Here is a 22805-nt window from a genome sequence, read left to right as displayed (position 1 = left end):
AACAAACTTACATAGAAATGGAGCCAGTCAAACTCTCTGGGACAGAGAACAAATCTTGTATGAGAGTGCTCTGACTGGATCTAAAACAATCCAGCATGTCATCACTAAGGGTGTCTCTGTTTTTCTTGATGAATGACCGAGCATCATAGGACACCTACAAAGGAATTTTAAATGTACATTTCTTTTAGTGTTAAATCCAGTATTAGTTTACATTATCAGCTCAACAATGATTTAGATTTTTTTTTTAACTGCAGGAATCTAAATTCAAAGATAAACATATGGGTTCATGTGGAAATATCAGTCTGTCAATACAATATTATATACAGATTTTTCTATCAAAGTTAAAAGGTTGAGTGTTAAGATGAGCTTATAGGCTATGTCAGGGATAGGACTAAGGGTTATCACCACAGTTAATTTAAGATACTGATGTTAGCTAAAAAAAAAAGCTTGATACGCCAAGATTCTCAAAAATACCTACACATGTTTCTTTAGGGCGACAATAAATCTTAAATAAAAACATAGTCTACCTCGCCAGCAAAGTGCCTAATTTTAAACTGCGGGGAGCTGTTTTGGCTGGGTATAAAAATGTTGTTGGAGCCATACATGGACTTCAGTTTGTAGACCAGTTTGTTGTCATCAGAGAACTCCAGCTTTGAATCCTCATCAATCATCGCAAGAATTCCAGATTTTTTCTACATAAGAACAAGAATATATTAGCTGCTAGAATTCCAAATTTTCTCTAAATAAGAATACAAATATTTCAAATGCATGAATCCCAATTTACTGTAGATCAGAATTTATTTCATGCATCTCTCCCCCACCCCAAGATCAAATGAAAAAAATAAAAATATAATTCATATAGAAAATATTTACTTTAATTACCCCCCCCCCCCCAACCCCTCAGAGAAAAGTGTCTGAAACTCTGCTCTTAGTGAGGGTTGAGTTAATTAAATCAGTAAAATACCTCAATGAACATGTGCAGTATGGAGTCATTGTTTATTCCTGTAATATCAACATCACTAATTTCAACACCCTCCTCCAAATAAAGAAGTCTTTCATCTTCAATAACTTGTTTATTCATAAAATTCTGTAAAAAGAAAAAGTAATGTTTTATCAGTGAATAGAACATAGAAAAAATAAATGTTGACACACATTTGAAAACCAATAATAACCTAAAGATAAAAATATAGTGATCATTAACTGACTCCGAGCCAGGTTACATACAGTTGCTCAAAGCCATTCTAAGAAAAAATTCGGCTCTATTTACAAGAAATCTTTATTGACAGGTACTGTAGTTCTAGTTACAAGATATGTTTATCAACAGATACTGTAGATCTAGTTACAAGATAGATACTGTAGATCTAGTTACAATATGTGTTTATCAACAGATACTGTAGATCTAGTTACAAGATAGATACTGTAGATCTAGTTACAAGACAGATACTGTAGATCTAGTTACAATATGTGTTTATCAACAGATACTGTAGATCTAGTTACAAGATAGATACTGTAGATCTAGTTACAGGATAGATACTGTAGATCTAGTTACAAGATGTGTTTATTGACAGATATTGTATTTCTATTTACAAGACACATTTATTGACAGATACTGTAGTTATGATTACCTGAAGCTGTTCATTGACAAGGTTTATACACAGTTGCTCAAAGCTGTTTTGTTCCAGATTCTCAAAGCCGCAAATGTCCAAAATTCCAATACTTGGGAGATTTCTAAAAAAAACAAAATAAGAATGAGTCTCGTTTGAATGTACACATTTTTAGACATTGTGGCTTCCATTAAACATAAATATAAGTTAAAAGTTTAATTGCTTATACAAATATAAAATAGAAGTCAGTAGTGTGTAAATGAAACTTATACAATTGTTAACATAATTTTAGCCTTTACATTAAAATGTAGTTAATTTGAACCATAAACTGTGTATGGAGTGAATTAAATTGGTAACATTCTATTTATTTAATTTAGCATTTACTTTAAAATTTAGCTAATTTGAACCACAAACTGTGTATGGAGTGAATTAAATTGGTAACATTCTATTTATTTAATTTAGACTTTACATTAAAATTTAGCTAATTTGAACCATAAACTGTGTATGGAGTGAATAAAAAAACCTTGATTAAATTGCGCAACATCAGAGGTTCTTACTTTATCACAGTAGGTTTGAGGGAATCATTGATCCTTCTGACCAGCCAACCAAACATTCGTTCATACAATGCTTTGGCTATAGCATCTCTTTCATCTTCTGCCTGCTTTTTTGATTTAGATAGTTCTATCATCTCCCCTGAAATCAAGAAATTTTGTTTATATTCTTTTGGTTCAAAGCACTTATTTTAATAAAGCAAATTTCAAAATATGTTTGCTTTAATTTTTATTTTCCATTTTAATTAGTCATTTTTAAACAATATTTAAAAATTTTTTATCCCATATTATTCTCTAAATTTAATTGAATTAATATTTAATTAACCATGAACATTATTCACTCTATTAAGTATACCAGTTGTGAAAACATAAAACATTAAAAACAAGGTTTTTATATTAAGTTTTTAAGTTTTAATTATTTAATTTTTCAGAGTTAGCCTAAATATTACAGTGACATCCGATGGGGAAAATGGCATCAATGTCAGCTTTAATAAAAGTAAAAGGAAGGATATTAAATTTTAAAAACAATTATATTGGGTTGTAGTTCATTTGGAGTTTTAGTTGGGGCTTTTTTTTTTTTGGTTTGTTTGGTTCATTGTGGATAGTCATTGTTACAATTATGGAATTTGTAAACTATTAACGAAACAAAATGGGTCAAATAAAAAAGCAGATATTAAAGCCTGGGAAAACAAACATAGCTCAATAACAATACATACATTGATTTAAATAAATGATATCCTATAACTGTGAACAATATTTATCAAATGTTAGCAATAAAATTGTTGAAAATACAAACACATGTTGACTGATTTATATTTTACTCTTAAGTTCACTTAGATGAGTTTTTAATATATAGATAGGAAAATACAAAGCAGGGGAGGTGTGCCAGATTTTTAACTTTTACAAGCTAATTTAAAAGCCCTACCTCATTTTAAAAAAAATTCTTATTCTAAATGCCAAACTGGACTTTACGTATAGTTTAAAAAAATTATAGTGCAAACCTATTACTGCAAAAACTTTAAAAAAAAAAAAAAAGAAAAAAGTAAATTATGTTTCAACTGTTTTTTAAAACAATAAAGAACAATGTAAAGTAAATTAAATCTAAGATCTTTCTTCTTAACAGAATATAGCATATTTACGATTTTTGTTTTTAATCATCTTAAGTCATAAAAAAAGCAAATTTAAGGGAAGGTTTAGGGCAGCAGGTTTAATATCATAAGCCAGATAAAAAGAGTTAAATACTCTATATAGAATTTTATGAATAAAGAGTTAAATAATAAAGGTTTGCAACAATTTAATGTGCATTTGTTCAATGAATTAATTTTTTACGAAATATTTTTCAAAATGTGCAATAACTAAAAAGTTTATATTTACTACATTATTTTACTACAATATAGGTAAATAAATCAGTTCTAACTAACTTTGCCACTTTATTGCTACTTATATGTGTTGAAAATCATACGGTCACACACATATAAAATTATGCTGGATGGGTAAAGGAATTTATCATAAGATTTTCACCTGAATCATCATCATCAAACGAACTGTTTCTGAAATCACTGTCAAGTGATTTACCTGTGAAGAGGTACTGATCTATATTCATTGCTCAATAAGAAGAACTTACCTCGCTATGGTGTTTGGTGAAGGATTTGTGTAGTGTTAAGTGTTAGTACAAGGCAGGCTCATGATAAAATTGAAAACAAGCTACATAATATTTTAAATAAAATGTTTTAATAAATTAGTGTGCAATAAGGAAAATTAAAGAAATTGTTATAAAGTGCAGTGTTAGTTTAAATAAATAAAGGCAACCAGTGCTGCTTTTGTTAGAGGAAAATGAAAAAAATTATCATTTTTAAACTCTTTTTAAAAAAAAAAAAATGACTAAAGTTTTTGCATAAATTAAATAGTTTTGGTTTAAGACCAAAACAGCACTGGTAGAAAATATTAGCAAAAAAAAAAAAAGAAATTTATTCCAAAAATATTAAGAAAAGATATTTTTTTTAATATGTTTTTTTAAAAATTAAAGATAAAACAGATAGTACTATTATATAGATAGTTTGTGACCTATGTCATTGATACAGAGAAGATAATGTATTTTCTAACATATTAAACATAAACAACATTCATACCATGACTTTATTCACATATCATGACATCACTATATACACATAACATCGTTCTATATATACATAACATAGTGTTACCTTTGCTAGCAGTAGCCAAGCTGCCATTGCTAAGGCGGTTGCTACTAACAACATTGTAGACGGTTTGCCGGTCTGGTGAGAGTTTGATTAGTAATTAACTTCCAAAAAAGGTTTAAACAATAGGCAGATGGTTCCATTTCAAATGGCTGAGTCTTATAGAAAGATATCATTAGACAACACCCTAGCACACAGATAAAGATGGATTAATTTGAAAAGGTTTTTTCCATCTTTCAGAGTGTACAAGTTGGTTTTGTTTTAGTAAAGCACTGTTAACAAAACAAAAAACTAGTTTGAACTAAAATAGTGTGTATGGTCATCCATAAACTACATCATGCTATTATAAATTATTTTTATCTCTCCCCCCTCCCCATGGTAAGTCATCATCACAAAAAAGCCCCCCCCCCCCCCCCAATCCCCCCAACTAATAAACTAAAAATTGAAATTTTTTTAAATTTTAAAACTTTAATTTTTTTTTCTACCAAAGTGGAGTTGACAGTTTATGGATGCCCCACAGAGTGCAAAAAGCAAATATTAAAAACAATCAAAACTAATTAGGCTACTTGTCATGTAGAATTTAACTCTCAAAAATATATTGAATACCAGCACCAAAAAATAAAAAAGTAAAAAATAATTTGAAGTAAAAGACAACAACTGTAGTTGAAGGCTAAGTTGTGTCCCTTATGTAATTGATAAGATGTCAAACATCTTCAGAATAAACTATTCACTAGACATTTTAAATCTTTAAAACTGATAATTATTTCAAAAAGGACTAATTGTGCAGAAATTTATTTCAGCAAAATAAATACTTCAGTAATTGATTCATCTACTTTTTTGTTTGTTGCTATTTCTATATTAAACTTCTGTTGTAATTGAAATTATTTCCAAGGGCTTATTATTAGTGTTTATGTGAGTCAGCCATCAACTCACTCAAAGTAATGCAGCTATAAAGTAGTAATTATTGTCAAACTGCAAGCAAAAGTTGTGAAAGAATTTAAAAAAATATTAGATTGTGCTGATCAGTAAAAAATGTGCAATTTAGTCAGATTGTTATCAAAGATTTTGACCTGGTAGCCACAGCTATTCAATGAGAACCCTGCTGTGTTGCTACTTTGTTTTTCTAGCTCCATCTACTTCACCTACCTTTTCCTAATTTTCCTTTGCGTTGTATCAAAACCTTGACTAAACTCTCAGGCTCCAGTTGAAGCAAATAACCAACTGCAAAATTTAAATTAACATTTAACTTTTACAATTTTTCCTGAAAAATTAAATATATCATCAAACTATTTTTGTAATGCATTTACTGAAGTATTAATCATATTTAATAATTACTATTATTTACTGTTACTTAGCCATACTTTCAGAAAATAATGTACACAGCTGGTGAAGCAGTCAAAAATTATAAATACACGATACCACAACACCCATTTTTACCTTGGAGAACAAGAGACTCGTTTTCAATGATGACAGAATCATGGTCTCCTTCACGGAACTCTATGTTTCCAATATGCAAGATGGCTGCCAAAATTGTGTTGATGTCTTGGATTTCCTGGATTAATAATGTTAATGCCAGATGGGTCATTCATTAATCAAAGCATGTAAGATGGGGGGGGGGTGAGACTTCTGGGTGGGAGGATACAAATGTGATAATACTGCATGATTTCTATTTTTTTTCTTTATAAAAACTGATATTGAAAATATTTTTAAAACGTCACAGTTATGATCATTTTTATGGTGGGGGGGGGGGGTTGTGCTGTCATTTTAGGGTGGGAAGGTGTTGAGGGGAGGGACCTTTGGGGGCAAGGTATGCTGTTGAGGGAAGATAAGGTGAGAAAAAATAATATGTCAAGGAAAACCACTAACTTTTGAAACTATACCAAAAATCTGAACAATGAATCTGATTTTTTGTTTTAAACTTGAATTAAAAAAATGTGAATGTGTATTGTCTTACATCTGTTGTGATTTAAATAAGGTTGAACACATCCTGCTTTTTTAAAACTTGAATTTAAAAAATGTGAATGTGTATTCTTTTACATCTGTTGTGAGTTTAATGAGGTTGAACACATCCTGCTTTTTAAAAACTTGAATTTAAAAAATGTGTATTCTCTTACATCTGGTGTGAGTTTAATGAGGTTGAACACATCCTGCTTTTTTAAAACTTGAATTAAAAAAATGTGAATGTGTATTCCCTTACATCTGGTGTGAGTTTAATGAGGTTGAACACATCCTGCTTTTTTAAAACTTGAATTTAAAAAATGTGAATGTGTATTCTCTCACAACTGGTGTGAGTATGATGAGGTTGAACACATCCTGCTTTTTTAAAACTTGAATTAAAAATATGTGAATGTGTATTCTATCACATCTGGTGTGAGTTTAATGAGGTTGAACATATCCTGCTTTTTTTAAAACTTGAATTTAAAAAAATGTGTATTCCCTTACATCTGGTTTGAGTTTAATGAGGTTGAACACTTGAAAACAAGAATTTTAAAAAAAATGTGTATTCGATTACATCTGGTGTGAGTTTAATGAAGTTGAACACATCCTGCTTTTTAAAAACTTGAATTAAAAAAATGTGTATTCTCTTACATCTGGTGTGAGTTTAATGAGGTTGAACACATCCTGCTGGTCCTTGTAAATTTGTTTGTACAATGCTTTATCCCCACCTGACAAGTGGTAGTACTCTCCAGTGATTCTTTAAATAAAAACAATAAATGTTAGTCTTCAGATGTGTAGATTTTCTATAGTCTTTACAACCAGTGTTTCTTCCAGACTTTTTTCTCCGGGGGGGGGGGGGGGCGGGACACTGTTAAAAGTATATATTTTCTAATTTTCTATATAAATTACATACATTTCATTTCGTTCGGGGGGGGGGGGGGGGGGGGGGGGGGCGGTAAAAAATTTTCGGGGGGCAAAGTCCCCCTGAAGAGATGCCTGGAAGAAACTCTGTTTACAGTTTACAACCCTACGAGTATTAACCCTTAGCAATCAATGGCAACTTGGTATAAGTATAAGTATAAAAATGTGTATCTGGGATTCTGAAAATAAGCAGTCATATTATATATATAATATATATATATATATATATATATATATATATATATATATATATATATATATATATATATATATATACTTAACTTTAACACTGAAAAGAAAATTATCTATATATTCAAACAAACGAAAAATTCTTACGTACCTATAGTTACCTTTCCGTTCTAAATAAAGACTGTCTAGCAATTCATCAGGAGCGCCTATTACCAATGCATAGAAGGCATGAAATGTTCTCTCCCTCGGACTATGGAAGACAACTCTAGATTTCTCGAGCATGTAATCTTTGATTCGTGCTTTATAGATAGAAAAAAAATATTTTTTTATTTCATTACAAATTCAAATATAATTATTAAAAGTATATTATTACAGTTATTAAAATTATACAATCATTAAAATTAAAATTTTAATTAAAATGTTAAAGTCATGTGAAGAGAGATGGCGTTTACAATAGTTATACAAGGCATGGTAGTTTTTATGCTTGGGTGGGGGAGGGGGAAGGAGAGGACATCAAGCCCAACATAAATTAAAAGACAAAAATATTTCCTAATTAAATTATTTTACTTTAATTTTACTTCTATGACGATAGGACAGACATATGGCCTACATACACTTATTTTCTGAATGTTAGTGTGATGCTCTTGATGATTGCTAGAAGTTAATAACTGAGACCGTCACATTTGATTCAGCACAAATCAATCTTGGCGTCTGTTCAGAATTTTGATCTGGCCATGGATTTTCTTGTGGAAGTCCGACTTGTAGTTTAAATACCCCACAGGGACATAAACGATCGTAGCCTACTTATATCTTGCCAATACACCATGAATGGCCCTGACCAGTGGCGTAGGCAGGGGGGGGGGGTTAGGGGGGGTCACAACCCCCCCCCCATAGACCCCTCGGTATATATATATAAAGTATGAGAGGGGGTGCAAATCGAAAGTATGAGGGGGGGGGGGGTGCAAATCGAAAGCTTGTCCCCGGGTAAAAATTGGAAACCCCCCCCCTTGTGACGATCCTGGCCCTGACGTATGCCAGACCTAAAGGCCCCTAGTGACCACAGGCTTACAATCAAGCACGCGGGTTGATCGACTGAGTGGTAAACACAACACCTGGTGTGTACTCACCACTTTCAATCTTGCCCTCGTTGCTGACATTGAGGGAGAGGAACTTGGCGAATCGGCTGGAGTTGTTGTTGAGGATTGTCTTGGCATTTCCGAAAGCTTCAAGCAGGGGGTTGACCTGTGGGGGTGCACATTTCAGCGTTAGATTTCAGATAAACAGAATTACTTTCATGATCCCTCTGCTCCACACAATGAAAAAGTCCCCCCCCTCCCCCAATGATGCTCTGCTTCACATAATTAAACTGACCAACCTTAATGACCCCCTGCTCCACATAATTAAACAGACCCACCTTAATTAATGACCCCCTGCCAAAAATAATTAAACAGACCCACCTTAATGATCCTCTGTTCCAACTCATTGAAATCGGTGCCTGCTATAGCAATGAGATGCTGAACCAAGTATTTCGTCGCTTCAGTCTTCCCCGATCCCGATTCACCGCTTACCAAAATCACCTAAAAATAAAGGTTTGATAAAAATTTGATAAATGCGAAAAAAAGCAGATAAAAACTACAAGAGTTGTATGTCATCTTCATTCTACAGCGGGATTCTTTGAAACTATGTGTTTGTGGGAGGGGTTTGATGGGTTTTGGATGGGGTTAGCATATTGCGATGTATATTATTTGTAAAAAAATAAACATGTACCATTATTAGTTTGTTGATTTTTAAAAAAAAATCTTAAGTGGTGGAGTGTAAAGTACTGGGAGTTGGGGTTTAACTATGTTGTTTTAGGAGTGGGGGGTGGGGGAAGGGGGGTAGTCTTTTGTCATCCATAGACGACATGCATTAAATACATACTGTTGTATGCAAGTGATTTGCTTATTTAAGTGAATTTAAATACATATTTATCAATCTTCTTCCTTTGTCCTGACGTCTAAGCCTTCTTGATGTATTTTAGTGTGAGATTGATTATCTAAATCACCCATTTGGTAAAAACTTCAAAGTGCATTCTGTTTTGTTATATTGTTAGGTGTGGCACATTACTGTCTGTCTTACGTGCATGAGTGTGTGTGTGTGGGGGGGGGGGGGGGGCTAGAATATAGACGTAACATATATTTGTGTTTGTTAATATTATAAATACTGGGGCAAAAAAAATATTTTTAATAATTCATTTAGACCAATAGTGGCGGACAAAACCGGGTGACTCCATTTTATGGTTGGGCGCCGCTTTTTGGTCGGGCACCATTTAAATGGTGGGACACCACGGGAGGACGCCATTTTATGGTGGGGCGCCATTTTATGGGACACCGCTTTATTGTGTGACATTAAAATTACTAAAAACCCAGCTTCATTAATGGTCCGTGTACTTTTACAACATATCAAAGTTGTGTACATTTTTCAAGCATATATATATATATATATATATATATATATATATATATATATATATATATATATATATATATATGCCTATATATATTGTAATATTGTAGGCTGATATATTGTTGTTGTTAAGGAAGACACGTGAGTTTTTCTGTGTATAACGTGACTGTTTACTATTGGACAGTTGGACAACAAAAGGTTCAAAACGAGGCTCCATGTTTAACCAAGGTTGTCAGGTCCCTACCTGGTTATTCCTAAGGTCCCTGATCCCTGTGTAAGCTTTGGCAGACACGGCGAAGAGGTGGGGGGCCGGGGAGATTTTGGCGTATTGGTAATCCTCGTAGTGCTGAAAGGGTAAATAAAAAAACATTATTAGAGATAGAGGGTGAGCCTAGAAGTTTTAAACTGAAAACTATCTTTACAAATTGAAGGTAGGGATACAAAATTAAAATACAAAAACCGTAGGAAAGATTTTTTATTAAAAACACCGAGAGATAAAACAAATTTAAAAACCTTTATAATGACAAGCTTTTAAATGCACTGAAAATAAGAAAATAAACAAACGCATATTCTTCAATAAAAATCTTTGGTCGCTAAAAATAAAATAAAATAAATCTCAGTCGACACTGACAAAACTCTGTATCCGCCCGTACACATCAAACTTTGTTCTAAAGCTTTCTGATACCTGCATGAAATACGTTCCCACACCCTCCACTCAACGAAACAGAAACTAAACAGTTTTCGTAGGGTCAGAGGCGTAGCGACCCTTCCCGGCGCCCGGGGACAAACTTTCAATTCGCCCCCCCCCCCATATATTATTTATATTTATAATGCAAAACTGCAGCTAAAATGATATTTTAATTTGTCTTTCCAACCCATGTTGGCGCCCGGGGACATATGTACCGCCCCCCCCCCCCCTCGCTACGTCTCTGCGTAGGGTCCTTGAGTTAGAAATCTCTTCAAATTTGACAGCTTCAAGGACTGGCGCAAGGCGGTGCGAAACAATCGTGGCAAATTTATAAAAATAAAACTACAAGGATCTTGCAAAAATAATGTTGATGCTGTACTAGAAAATTCCAAGAAACCAGTAGAAATTTGGTGATGCTGTATTAGAAACTTGCCTGTCTAAGTCTCTCAGCTATAATTAGCAAAACATAACATATATACCAGTCAACAACGCTGGCTAACTACAGATAGACTTTACACACAGCTGTACAAAACAGGAGGAAAGAGTTTTAAATCATCGATGACCGGATTTTCCTCGGGTATCAAGCAAATGCCTATCGATGTCAGAGTTTAACAAACGTAATAGTTTCTAAGTCTGTTAAAGTTTAACCTGATAGAGTTTAACAACTGTTTGATTGTCGCAGAGGCGTAGCGACCCTTCCCGGCGCCCGGGGACAAACTTTCAATTTGGCGCCCCCTCGGGAGCAAATTTCAATTTGCACCCCCCCCCCCCCCCCTCAAACTTTCTATTTGCACCCCCCCCCCCTCAAACTATTTATAAAGCAAAAATGCAGCTAAAATGACATTTTAATTTGTTTTTTTCAACCCATTTTGGCGCCCCCTGAGGTCGGCGCCCGGGGACATAAGTAACCCCCCCCGCCCCCCTCGCTACGCCTCTGGATTGTCGGGTTTAACTTGCCAGAGTTTAACGACCGCTTACATCTGTCAACTTTTAATGAGTGGTGTAGTATCGACAATTTAATGAGGATTTTAAAAAGTGTGCTATATCGCGCGGGTCCCTAGGGCTGAATCCTGAAGAGATGTTTTTTTTAAAAAAAATCAGCCATCCATAGCAGCCGTAATAATTTCCATTCCTTTAAAAAAGAAGAGCGGGTCTTGTATCAATAATCCTTTATCCTCGTGACTTGTATCTTTATAATTACTTTATAACAGCTGGATATTTTCTTGGAAACTATTTTTTGGTATTTAGTTAACCGGAAGTGGGTTTGGGTGCAGCCCAGGGGTGGGGGGGGGGGGATATGCAACCTATGGGTGGGGGAGATATGCAACCTATGGGGAGATATGCAGCCTATGGGTGGGGAGATATGCAGCTTATCAGGAGATATGCAACATATGGGGAGATATGCAACCTATGGATGGGTGAGATATGCAACCTATGGGGAGATGCAACCTACGGGTGGGGGAGATATGCAGCTTATGGGCGGTGTAACTGAATGACTGTGCTAGACTGTTCGAGCCTCTAGCACAAACTGTCCTATAAAATTTGTCTTTAATAGTTCCAGCTAATCCAGTTCTTTGTTCAGACAAAACTCAGGACCCGGACACAGTGGTCTAACCTTTCAGACAACTGCAACACTATCGCATCGTTTAAAGTTAGATTTTGGAGCCACGAAGGAATTTAGTTACCGGCCCGAAACGTTGCAACTGAAACAGATATCCTATCGCTTAGAGTAACATTCAACAGGAAGTTTTGTTACATTCCCGAAATTAAAGAACTGTTTTAGATATCCTGTTATTTTAAGTAAGGCTCAACATTGAATTTAGTTACACGCCCAAATCAATAAAATTGTAACATATATCCTTAAAGTAAAATTCAGCAATCAATTTTGTTACACGCAAAAATTAATAAAATTGTAACATAATATATCCTTAAAGTAAAAATCAGCAATTAATTTAGTTGCATTCCTAAAACTATAGAACTGTAACAAATTCTATCTGTTATAGTTCTATATGGAATCTATTAGTTAAATGATCGAAATTATCAGAACAGAAGTCTACTTGTCGGCTATACAATATATATATATATATATATATATATATATATATATATATATATATATATATATATATATATATCCAATATGGATTCCGATTGGACTTTGCCAGCATTATAACATGTTTCTTTCATTCTGTCTTAGACTCCGCTGTTGTTAAATTGCTAAGATTACAGGAATTATCTTTCAGAAGTTTTTGAATAAAAATTGTATACAGAAAACCTCTAGGCGTTACTTGAGTGATTTTGAATGAGATGGAACACCTACGAGGTGTGACAGATTGAAAAATAAATAACTATACCACTGAGTGTATGGAGATGTTTTTTTTTTTAATTATGAAAATAATTATTTTTCTTCATGCTATTTGCAAACTTTTTTTGTTGTCATCACGTTTAATCTATTTGTAGCAACGCAACGAAGAATTTCGAACATCACTTCAAAAAGGAGCGATTTTTTTTAAAGTTTTTTTTTTTCATTTTTTCTACAAGTGCAATTAAAAAATATATATATATATATATATATATATATATATGAAGATATATGCACTAGGGCTATATTAACACTAGAACTACCCCTTTTGAGACGGAAGAGCCAAAAGTTACAATCTACAAAACATCTAAATTTTTAAAGAGCTACTAACATTTTTATGTGCACTTCGGTAATGGAAAGCATAGAACCATTGCTAGTGGGGCTGGCCACAGCACAGTTGTGGGTCTGGGCCTAAAGTCCAGCATCTGTCAGTTGTCCATATACGCTCTACTCCACATATTCTCATTGTTTTTTTATTTTGTTTTAAGTTGTTTTTGCAGTATAATATTTTTTGAGTTTTGAAAATAAAATAATATAATTATTATGGAACTAGAGAGCCGCATATCGACATTAAAAGAGCCGCATGCGGCCCGCGAGCCGCAGGTTGCAGACCCCTGCACTAAGCTGATAAAGTTAAAATGTCTGTACCAACGAGTTAGTTCGTGCAAGACACCAAACAATCACGTCACAGTATAGATTACAGGTTTATGCTAACTTCCTCTTACAAGTGTTGAACGGCTACAGGAGCTGAAATATATGGCAGGCTACATGTCGTATGGCAAAAGACGATTGGCAGGGGCAATAAAACCTGCAAATGGGGGGGGGGATCGGACAAGCCCTGAGGAGAGGAGGGGATAACATTACGCACGTGACATGTGTTACACTGGAATCCCCAGGGGGAAGTAGGCCGACCAGAGCACCCTGGAGATAGTCCATGGAAGGAGAGGCAAGGGCTGCCGGGCTTACGTGGGCTCAACTAAAGAGAGCTGCCCAAAACAGAGCCCGGGGGAGAGGTGTGGTTGCTGCCCACTGCTCCTCATGGGCTTCAAAGGATTGAGTACTTTTAAAAGATCTGTTGCATAACCAAAAAAAAAAACTTGAACCACCGGGTACTTTTCGTGCAAATCAAAGAACTGCTTTACAACTAATAGACCTGAAGTATGTCTAAAAGACCTGTTTCTCAACAGAAAACCTAATCTTCCTTACCTCCGACCTGCATATATCCACTGGCTTGAAGGGGTTGACAGAGATTAAAATTTCTCCACAGAAACTCTGAAAAACATGAATCAAATATATGAGATCGTGAACAGATTACATAACAAAAACGTTTGCTTTTTCTCACTCACACTCTAGCTATGTAACATAAAATAACACTCCCACTACACACCATTCTGATAATATATAACACTTCAAACATATCCCCTCTCCGAAAAAAAACGACGACATATTTTAATACAAATGTTTAAAAACGTTTACGTCAGTTCATTGTTTTGGTTCACGGCCGTTGTATGAGAAACTAATGCCGATGTTTAGTTAAATGAGAGGGGAAAATGTGTGCTTGTGGTAGAAATTTGCGGAAATATGAATTTTAAAACTTAAATGCAATTTTAGATCAAATGTCTTATTGATATGGACCAATGAAGAAACGGAGGAGGGTGTTTAAATAGTGATGCCTTAAACGTGATATATAGTAGGGCTCATTGTAAACAACTCGTAATATACCCCTAATATAGTCAACAACGCAAAAAAATTGTTTTATCTAACATCAACAGGTGGTTTTTTTTTAAACTTTTGTTAAATTAAAAAATGAAATGATGCAAATATTTCATGAAACAATTTCACAGAATAGGTAAAAAAATAAAAATTTATATTCTGCTAGATAACAGTACAAAAATGAAATAAAAGACAGCGTTATGTAAATTTATAGTTTTGAACTTCTGAGTAATAAATTAGATTACAATGCCAAAAAAAAAGCCGCTTATTAAAACGTCGAAATGGCGTATTCGAGATTTTCTTCCTAGTATCCTAGCCTACCTCAAACCTAACCCTGGGTATAAATCTCGCCTTTGCCTAAATCCTGCCTGCCTGTCCTGACCATAATCCTAGCCTGAACCAGTGCTTCTTCCAGACTTTTTGCCCGGGGTAGGGCACTTGAAATTTTCGGGGGGGGGGGGGGGGAGGGGCGGACTCTGGTAAAAGTATATATCATATAAATTCTGTTTCTTTCGGGGGTTGGTGGTGGGGAATAGACATTTTGGAGATGCCTGGAATAAACTTTGGCCTGAATATTCATGCAAATCCTAACCGTAGTGGCGATACGCCCAGAAAGAACAATAAACACGCTAGTCTTTTCTATAAAAAATATTGCAGCCTAGTACTAATGTACTTCTTCTTCTTTGTTCTTAATTTTTAATGTTGGAAGGGACTTCCTCCAACACAGTCAAGTATTACGTATCAACATGTTATGCGCCATAGAGGCCGTTTCAGCCAGCTTTTCTTTTTGTGGATTTGCTTCCATAGCCTCTGTCCAACCAAGAACAAACTACAAGGCAGCAGTTGTTTGGTTCTGGAGTTTTCTCTACAAAACGAGTTCATGTCCTCAGCAATCGAGCCTCATCTGCCCGAGGGTTCGAACTCGAGACTTTTCGGTTTAGCAACAACGAGCTTCACCGACCTGACACCGCTGACCCTACAACGATACTAACAAGATCAATTTAACATCGATACTCACATATATCTTGTCATCTTTGTATCGCGCTTCAATACATTCCGATATGGTATCGAGTGTCAGCTCCGGAAGTTTCGAAAGGTCGACTATTTTTAGCGGGTCAGTTTCGATGAAAGACGTTTCATGGAATAACTGCGCATGTCCGTTATTTTGACCGAACGGGCTGGGTTTAGCTGAGATCGGCTCTATCCGTAGAGGTTGAGAGAGCGGGAAGGTTATCAGGCTCGCGGCTGACCCACGCGAATTGTCGTCTGGTTCGAAAAAACTGTCAAAAGTCACGCCCGAGGGCGGATTGTTGTGGGCGTGGTGACGCCTGACGGAGGCCGTTGTCTCATAGTCAGCTTGGGGTTCATCAATCCCGTAGTCTGCCGGGATGGAGATGTGTCTCTCAAGGGCGGAGGTGGATGTTTGTTCATCGTCGACAAACGCAAAGTTGGTCTGAGGTTTTTTCTTCAGGATCGAGGTATAGTTGGGCGTGTGGCTCATCTCAGCATTTTTCTCTTCTCGCTCGGGGGCCGGGATCAAAGGGAAGTCATCGTTGTCGCTTCCAAGCTCGTAGTACAAGGGGTCGGAGTTCTTGCCCGAACTATCGCTAGAGTGGAGACTTTTGAGTGACCTGTCAAATAAAATAAAAAGACTTTTGAGTGAAATGTAGACAAAATAAAGAGACTTTTGAGTGACCCGTCAAATAAAAAGATAAAGTGACTTTTGAGTGAACTGTCGAAAAAATAAAGAAACTATTGAGTGAACTGTCAAAAAATAAATAGACTTTTGAGTGACCTGTCGAAAAAATAAAGAGATTTGTAAAACACGTAAGACTTTTACCACCGATAATGAAACTTCCATCCTTAGAGTTTATATAAGGCTTAAGTGCATGGTAGTTTAAGAAGTTGGGGTTAGGTTTACAGTAAAGTTTGTGTTGGATATATTTTTTTAATTTGTAATCTTCTCTTGTCTAGTACCATATGTTTAAATAAAAAGATTCAGACTTTTTAAAAAAAAAACAAGAATCCATTATTCTTTTTCTGACACCAAGATTTACTGAACACGGGGTAAATTAAGGTTAAGAAATTAATATTAATAATTCAATTCAGGTTTTAAAAAATAATTCTAAATAATGATGCGCGGAAAAACCTGGCTAACATTTTCTACGAAAAGACAATGTAGGGAACCATTCGTTAATCTGGCATTTTTGTACATACACAAATTATGTTGGGTATTCACAGTTTTAAAAAGTGTTGAGGAACAATTTTATCGTCCATTCAATGATGGTTCTAGTATCAATGAAAGTTTTAGAAGATAGTCCGGTAACATTTGTTTTAATTTTATAGCTAACAAAACTAAAAAGGAAATAAAAATACAAATTGACGTTTAACTTACGACTGGTAGTGTGTCAATTTTAGGATTTGGGTGAAGAATTAGGTGAAGCTTTAGAGTTTGTCTGAAATCTCAGCTTTGTGCATCCAATGCTTTCTTTCGAGAACTTAAAGAATTGCTACTTTGGCTTTTTCATGGAATAGATTTTTTTTTAATTTTGTGCATCCTAGTTAAGAGTCATGCGTCACTCTCTATTTTTAGAACTTAAAATTGTTGGCGTATTAAAAGAATATTAAGTCTCGCATTGCAAAATTTCTGGAGGGAACACGTTTATTCTGTACATAGCTGGCTTATCCCCAACTCTGCAATGCGGATGTGAGGAGGGGGGGGGGGGGTGGATTCTGGGACGTTTGGTGGGGGGGGGGGTGCAAAAACCAGAGCTACAGTTAAAAAAGTAAAAGTAATTTATTTTTTAAAAAAAATTGTCGTGCCTCGATGAGTGTTTTTAAGAGAAAAATAACCCACTATAGCCACGACTCAATCGTATTTCTTTTACAGCTATTAGCCTACATACTATAGCGGTATGGCCTTCTTAAATCCATGTTTAATGGGCCTTCAATTAAAAAAAAGTTACTCACATAGACCCACATAAATAAATATCCCCTATATATATATATATATATATATATATATATATATATATATATATATATATATATATATATATATATATATATATATATATATACACACATATATATAGGCCTATATATATATATCTCCAAATATTTATATATTTATAAATAAATATATATATATATATATATATATATATATATATATATATATATATATATATATATATATATATATATATATATATATATATATATATATATATATTTATTTATTTTTATATATATACATATATATAGGCCTATATGCATATAAAATTATTTATATATTTATAAATAAATAAATAAATAAATATATATATATATATATATATATATATATATATATATATATATATATATATATATATATATATATATATATATATATATATATATATATATATATATATATATATATATATATATATATATATATATATATATATATATATATATATATATATATATATATATATATATATATATATTATATATATAAATATATATATATACCGTACAGATAAGTCTCTGAGCCCACCTGTTGTGAAGAAAATCCCTGTCTCAAGTAGAATAAAGCAGTTATTGTTACACAACCAGAAGTTGTATCACACCATGTATCACGCCGCCCGACCCACCCTAGCGTGACCGGCCAGCCGACTGGGATGAACGAACGGATCAGGCGACGCATGATTTCACCCCCAAGGGCCTACCCTCCTCTGAGCTAAATATAGCACCCGGATCCGTGTGGGCACCCCGCGTCATAAAGCAGATACACAGTTGTTGATCAATGTTACAAACTTTACTTGACAGTATATCAATGTTACAAACTTTACTTGACAGTATATCAATGTTACAACTTTACTTCACAGTATATCAATGTTACAACTTTATTTGACAGTAAATCAAACACTCGAAACTAGTTTTTTCTTCTTCTTTCTTCTTTAGCAATAAATAACAGAATTTTTTCCTTGATTTAAATACAATTTTTTCCCCCGCTGATACGGATTTTTAGTTTTCTTGAGTGCTGAAACACTTTTAATAAGCACAGTTCTATACCCTGTATATGATATATAACACAAAAAATGAACACCCCAAGCTTGTATATCAGTATATAACATTTCCTAAGACCACCACATTTAAAAAAAAAAAATTAAAGTATACATCTTGGTCACCCCCTTTAAACACGACGCGGTTGGGCGATTTCAGGAATAAATTAAATACATTCCATCAACGTAGAAACAAATCGCTATGCCGTACGTTGTGTGTTAACAATCGTGTCAGCTAAATGTGTGAATAGCAGAACTGTGTTAAACGTAAACAAAGAGAATGAAAGGCAGTGATGTAGGCTTGGTATGAACATAGAGAATGAAAGGCAGTGATGTAGGCTAGGTATGAAAGAATAGAATGAAAAGCAGTGATGTAGGCTTGGTATGAACATAGAGAATGAAAGGCAGTGATGTAGGCTATGTAGTAAGTAAAGTTCCCTTTCGGACCCGGCGGCTCGCGGAGCAGGTGAAGTAGAGTTAATCTGTGCTGTGACCTCGTCATATGAAGGGATAGTTTGGTCAGTACTATGCCCAGAAGCCTTTAGTTTCCCTAACGTATATAAGTTCCCTGAGGTAAGACTTAACATCATGCTTGGCTGGGTCCAGGGATGTACTACAGCTCTAGCCAGGGACTCGAACTCAAAACTTTTCCACCACGCCGTCCCATGTACTAGGGTCAAGTGAAGTAGAGTTCATCTGTTTCTGTGACCTCAGTGACGTTCTACTGACTAGAAACCCGGATTAGACTCTAAACTTCCGGTGATAGCAGTCTAGAGCTCTACCTAGTGGTCGCGTCTTCCCACCTAACATAACATAACATAACCAAATGATAAAGTGCTCTTTGTTCCCTTCGTGTTATATGTTATAACTAAGCTCGGGATTTCGTTATACTGTCATGTCACATTACGGTACGTATTAATCAACCTTAAATTAAACCTCTACAGCTAAGGTAACCAGTATTTAACTAATAACGTTTATTTACTCACAATAATTTTGTAGCTTTTATAAAAACACCTACCTTAATCTATTCTAAACCAAATTTGTGAAGTGAAATTTTTTTTTTTTAATTTTTTTTTTTAAGTAATTGCAGCACGTATACTGGGCTGCTTTCAAACAATAATCTTTCCCCGATCCCCCCCCCCCTTGCAGCAAAACACATCGTCACAAAAATTACATTTACCCCTAAAATTATATCTACTTAGTTTAACACCCTCCTCATCAACTTGTACATCAAATTGAATTCATGTTATTTAAAAAAAAAAAAGAATTCATTTTTACAATAATGATTTATCGGTGTAAAGATTAGGTACTTTAATCCATTTCTTTCATAAGTCACAAAGTCGGTGTAAAGATTAAATACTTTGATCTATTTCTTTCACAAATCACAACGAGTTTTAAAGCATCAGGAATAAACTACTAAATATCCAGGGTTTCTTTTATTTTTAGAATTTTCTTTTTCAAATGCAGAAGTGTGACGTTGCACTATTCAGTCGTCACACATAGTCACAAAAATCAACCCAATCCAGGAATACAACGTCTGTGGCTGTCTAATAGCATGTATGCATGCATATCTCCTCTTCACTACAATACCAGGTGGGCACACGAAAGTGTAAGAATAACATTCTTTAGAAACTAAGCAGAGATTTAGACGCAACAAGATCAAACGCAACCATCGTCACCCCCACCCCCCTCCCCGTTCTGCACCACCAACCCATTCAAACGAATTTTTTCAACAGTGTGCTTTGAATTTAAAAAATTTAAATCGCGAAGTTATTTCTTTTTCATTTCGACTTTTATAAACCCGAATCGCGAGTTTAGATAGACTCCCCGTGATGTGAATTATGCAACCGTTCCGTTTCGCTTTTAACAGTGCAGAAATCCGGAATACTAGCAGCTGGCCCGTAAATTAAGCCGTTAGTTACGGGCCGATGAAAAAGTTTTAAACTGCTAGTCAGATTTACCTGTAGATGTGTGGACTGGAAGGTGTGGTAGCCTCCGGCTAAGTTAGAAAAAAAAAGTGCATTTTATTTTGAAATGTGGTGACTTTAATCTTGATGGCGAGAGAACAATTTACAATTAGGTGACGTCTGGTTAGCGTTAACTGGGGTGTGACGGGGGGCGAGCCTTTAAAGTATACGTGTGGGTGAGTCGGAGGGTGTTTACCTGATAACCTATAAAGATTTGGTGGTTCATCAACCTTTTTTCCATGTCCTCGTTAGAAGTAAATACCGGCACATAAACTAGAGACAGAACCTATCGGAATATACATGTCTATCAGACCAAGTACCAGTTTGGGGGTGGTCCAGTTGTTTTATTAGGCCCCCCCCCCCCTCGCCACCCCCTTAGTGTTTACAACTTCCTTATCGTGGTTTTGAGTGTCTGGTTTCTGTTTTTGTGTCAGAGGTTGCGCTGACATGGACCCAGGAGCTAAGGTGGTAAATTACATGGACCCAGGAGCTAAGGTGGTAAATTACATGGACCTAAAGGTTTACATGGTAAAAATTTTTATGAAAATGTTATTATGTTTTTAAAAAAAAGGCCAATGTAAAAAAGGTCAACTTTTGTTACGGTTATTGAATAAATAAAAAATGGTAGTTGTTTAGACTCATTGCTTTTGGTAGTAAAATATTTATTTGGTTTTTTGTTCTAGTGGTAAATTGATTTGAGTCCATGGTGTAGGTGGTAAATGGAAATGAACCTCAAAGTTTACTCGATAAACTATTTTTATCATCAGGATCAGTAGTTAATTTTAGTGGTTAAATGACTGTGAGTTCATAGTCTTGGCGGTAAGTTACTGTGACTTTTGGTTTTTGTGGTAACATCATTTGACTTCATTTTTTTTTGTTAAATTACTTTAATTACACAAGGATTTTGTGTAAAAAAAAAACACAACACAACCACTTTTACAAACCACATTAAAGATACAGCTCTACTTCAGTGGCGGAACTAGAAAAAAAGGGCCATCCCGCAAAAACAAATTTTGGGCCTCTCCATATATATATATATATATATATATATATATATATATATATATACATATATATATATATATAAACAAATAATATGAACATAGGATACTCATTTCTGCCCTGATTTAGTTTAGAAAAAGAAAAAAGCTTTTTTTTTCAATTAAATCAAATTACAACAACTTCTCATGAGTGTGAGTGCTTAGTAAAACTTGAAAAACTGTTTTAATTAATTTTATCACTTTTAAATAAACTATCAAACGGTCGAAAGAATATGAAACATCAAAGCTTTGTATGTGTAATGGTTTCTGGTGTTATGTTTATTTCAATGTCTTTTTGTATTTATATTATTAATTTTAAGCACATTTCCTTTTTATACTATGTTATTCTTTAGTATGTATTTTTTGAAAAATAATATTAAAGAGAAGTAATTGCTTTTATAATTTGTTTAGTACAAATCTATTAAAATGAGCTTATGAGCACCCCTATTTGACTATTTAAAAAAGGGAAATAAGTCATGGAAGTGGTTTAACCGTTTGCCAAACTTTCACAATGATTTAAAAACAAAGGGAAAAAGAATATACAAGAGCGTGGAATGGTGTCTATAGAATAAAGATAATCCAACTGCAGCTATAGTATTCTTGTTACAAAACAACCATCAAGTCAAAAATATAAGAAAATTAAGTTTTTTAATTATTAAAAAATGGATTATGGTCGGCTGTGGGCCCCCTAAATGGCGTGGGCCCCCCCGCATTGCGGGGTCTGGCGGCACTGTAGTTCCGCCCCTGCTCTACTTCACTTAGACTGTATAAAATATTACTATTACAAGAACCATCTGGAGAACAGCGCTGTATTACAGCTAATGTAACCTACACGCCACTCCTGTTACCCTCGACCCCCCCCCCCTCCTCTTTCAAGAGAAGACAGTCAATAAAATCCCGGCCCGCATAAGGAAGTTTCTCGAGTTCTATAGGCCGATAAGCGTAAGAGTTCAACGCCTCTATGACGGCATCGCCGACTAGGAAGTACTAGATCTTGTTAGTTCACTCTATAATGAGTATCATGTTTTATCTGACAGTGTTGATCATGTGCATTTTTGTCATATAGCTTTTTTTATACGTCGCTTTTTTTTGTTACATAACTTTTTTAATGCATCATATTTATTATTTTTGTTA

General features: G+C 34.5%; 1 protein-coding gene across 1 annotated transcript in view; it reads right to left on the bottom strand.

The window, feature by feature from the left end:
• The window catches only part of LOC131958233 (myosin-IIIa), a gene marked incomplete at its 3' end in the record, with an annotated part of 61205 nt that overhangs the window by 10265 nt on the left and 28135 nt on the right, over positions 1-22805 (bottom strand). The window contains 16 exon segments of the mRNA XM_059323132.1: positions 12-154; positions 528-692; positions 965-1087; positions 1626-1728; positions 2162-2297; positions 3677-3730; positions 4360-4431; positions 5500-5574; positions 5791-5905; positions 6943-7048; positions 7553-7700; positions 8529-8643; positions 8859-8978; positions 10091-10192; positions 14103-14168; positions 15628-16240. Coding sequence (XP_059179115.1) covers positions 12-154; positions 528-692; positions 965-1087; positions 1626-1728; positions 2162-2297; positions 3677-3730; positions 4360-4431; positions 5500-5574; positions 5791-5905; positions 6943-7048; positions 7553-7700; positions 8529-8643; positions 8859-8978; positions 10091-10192; positions 14103-14168; positions 15628-16240 — 2256 coding nt within the window.

The sequence above is a fragment of the Physella acuta genome, unplaced genomic scaffold (assembly GCF_028476545.2).
Source record: "Physella acuta isolate Inbredline_101_S28 unplaced genomic scaffold, ASM2847654v3 ptg001304l, whole genome shotgun sequence".
NCBI classification, from domain to species: Eukaryota; Metazoa; Mollusca; class Gastropoda; family Physidae; genus Physella; species Physella acuta.
Note: the sequence above shows the minus strand (reverse complement) of the source record. Positions and strands in the feature narration are given on the sequence as shown.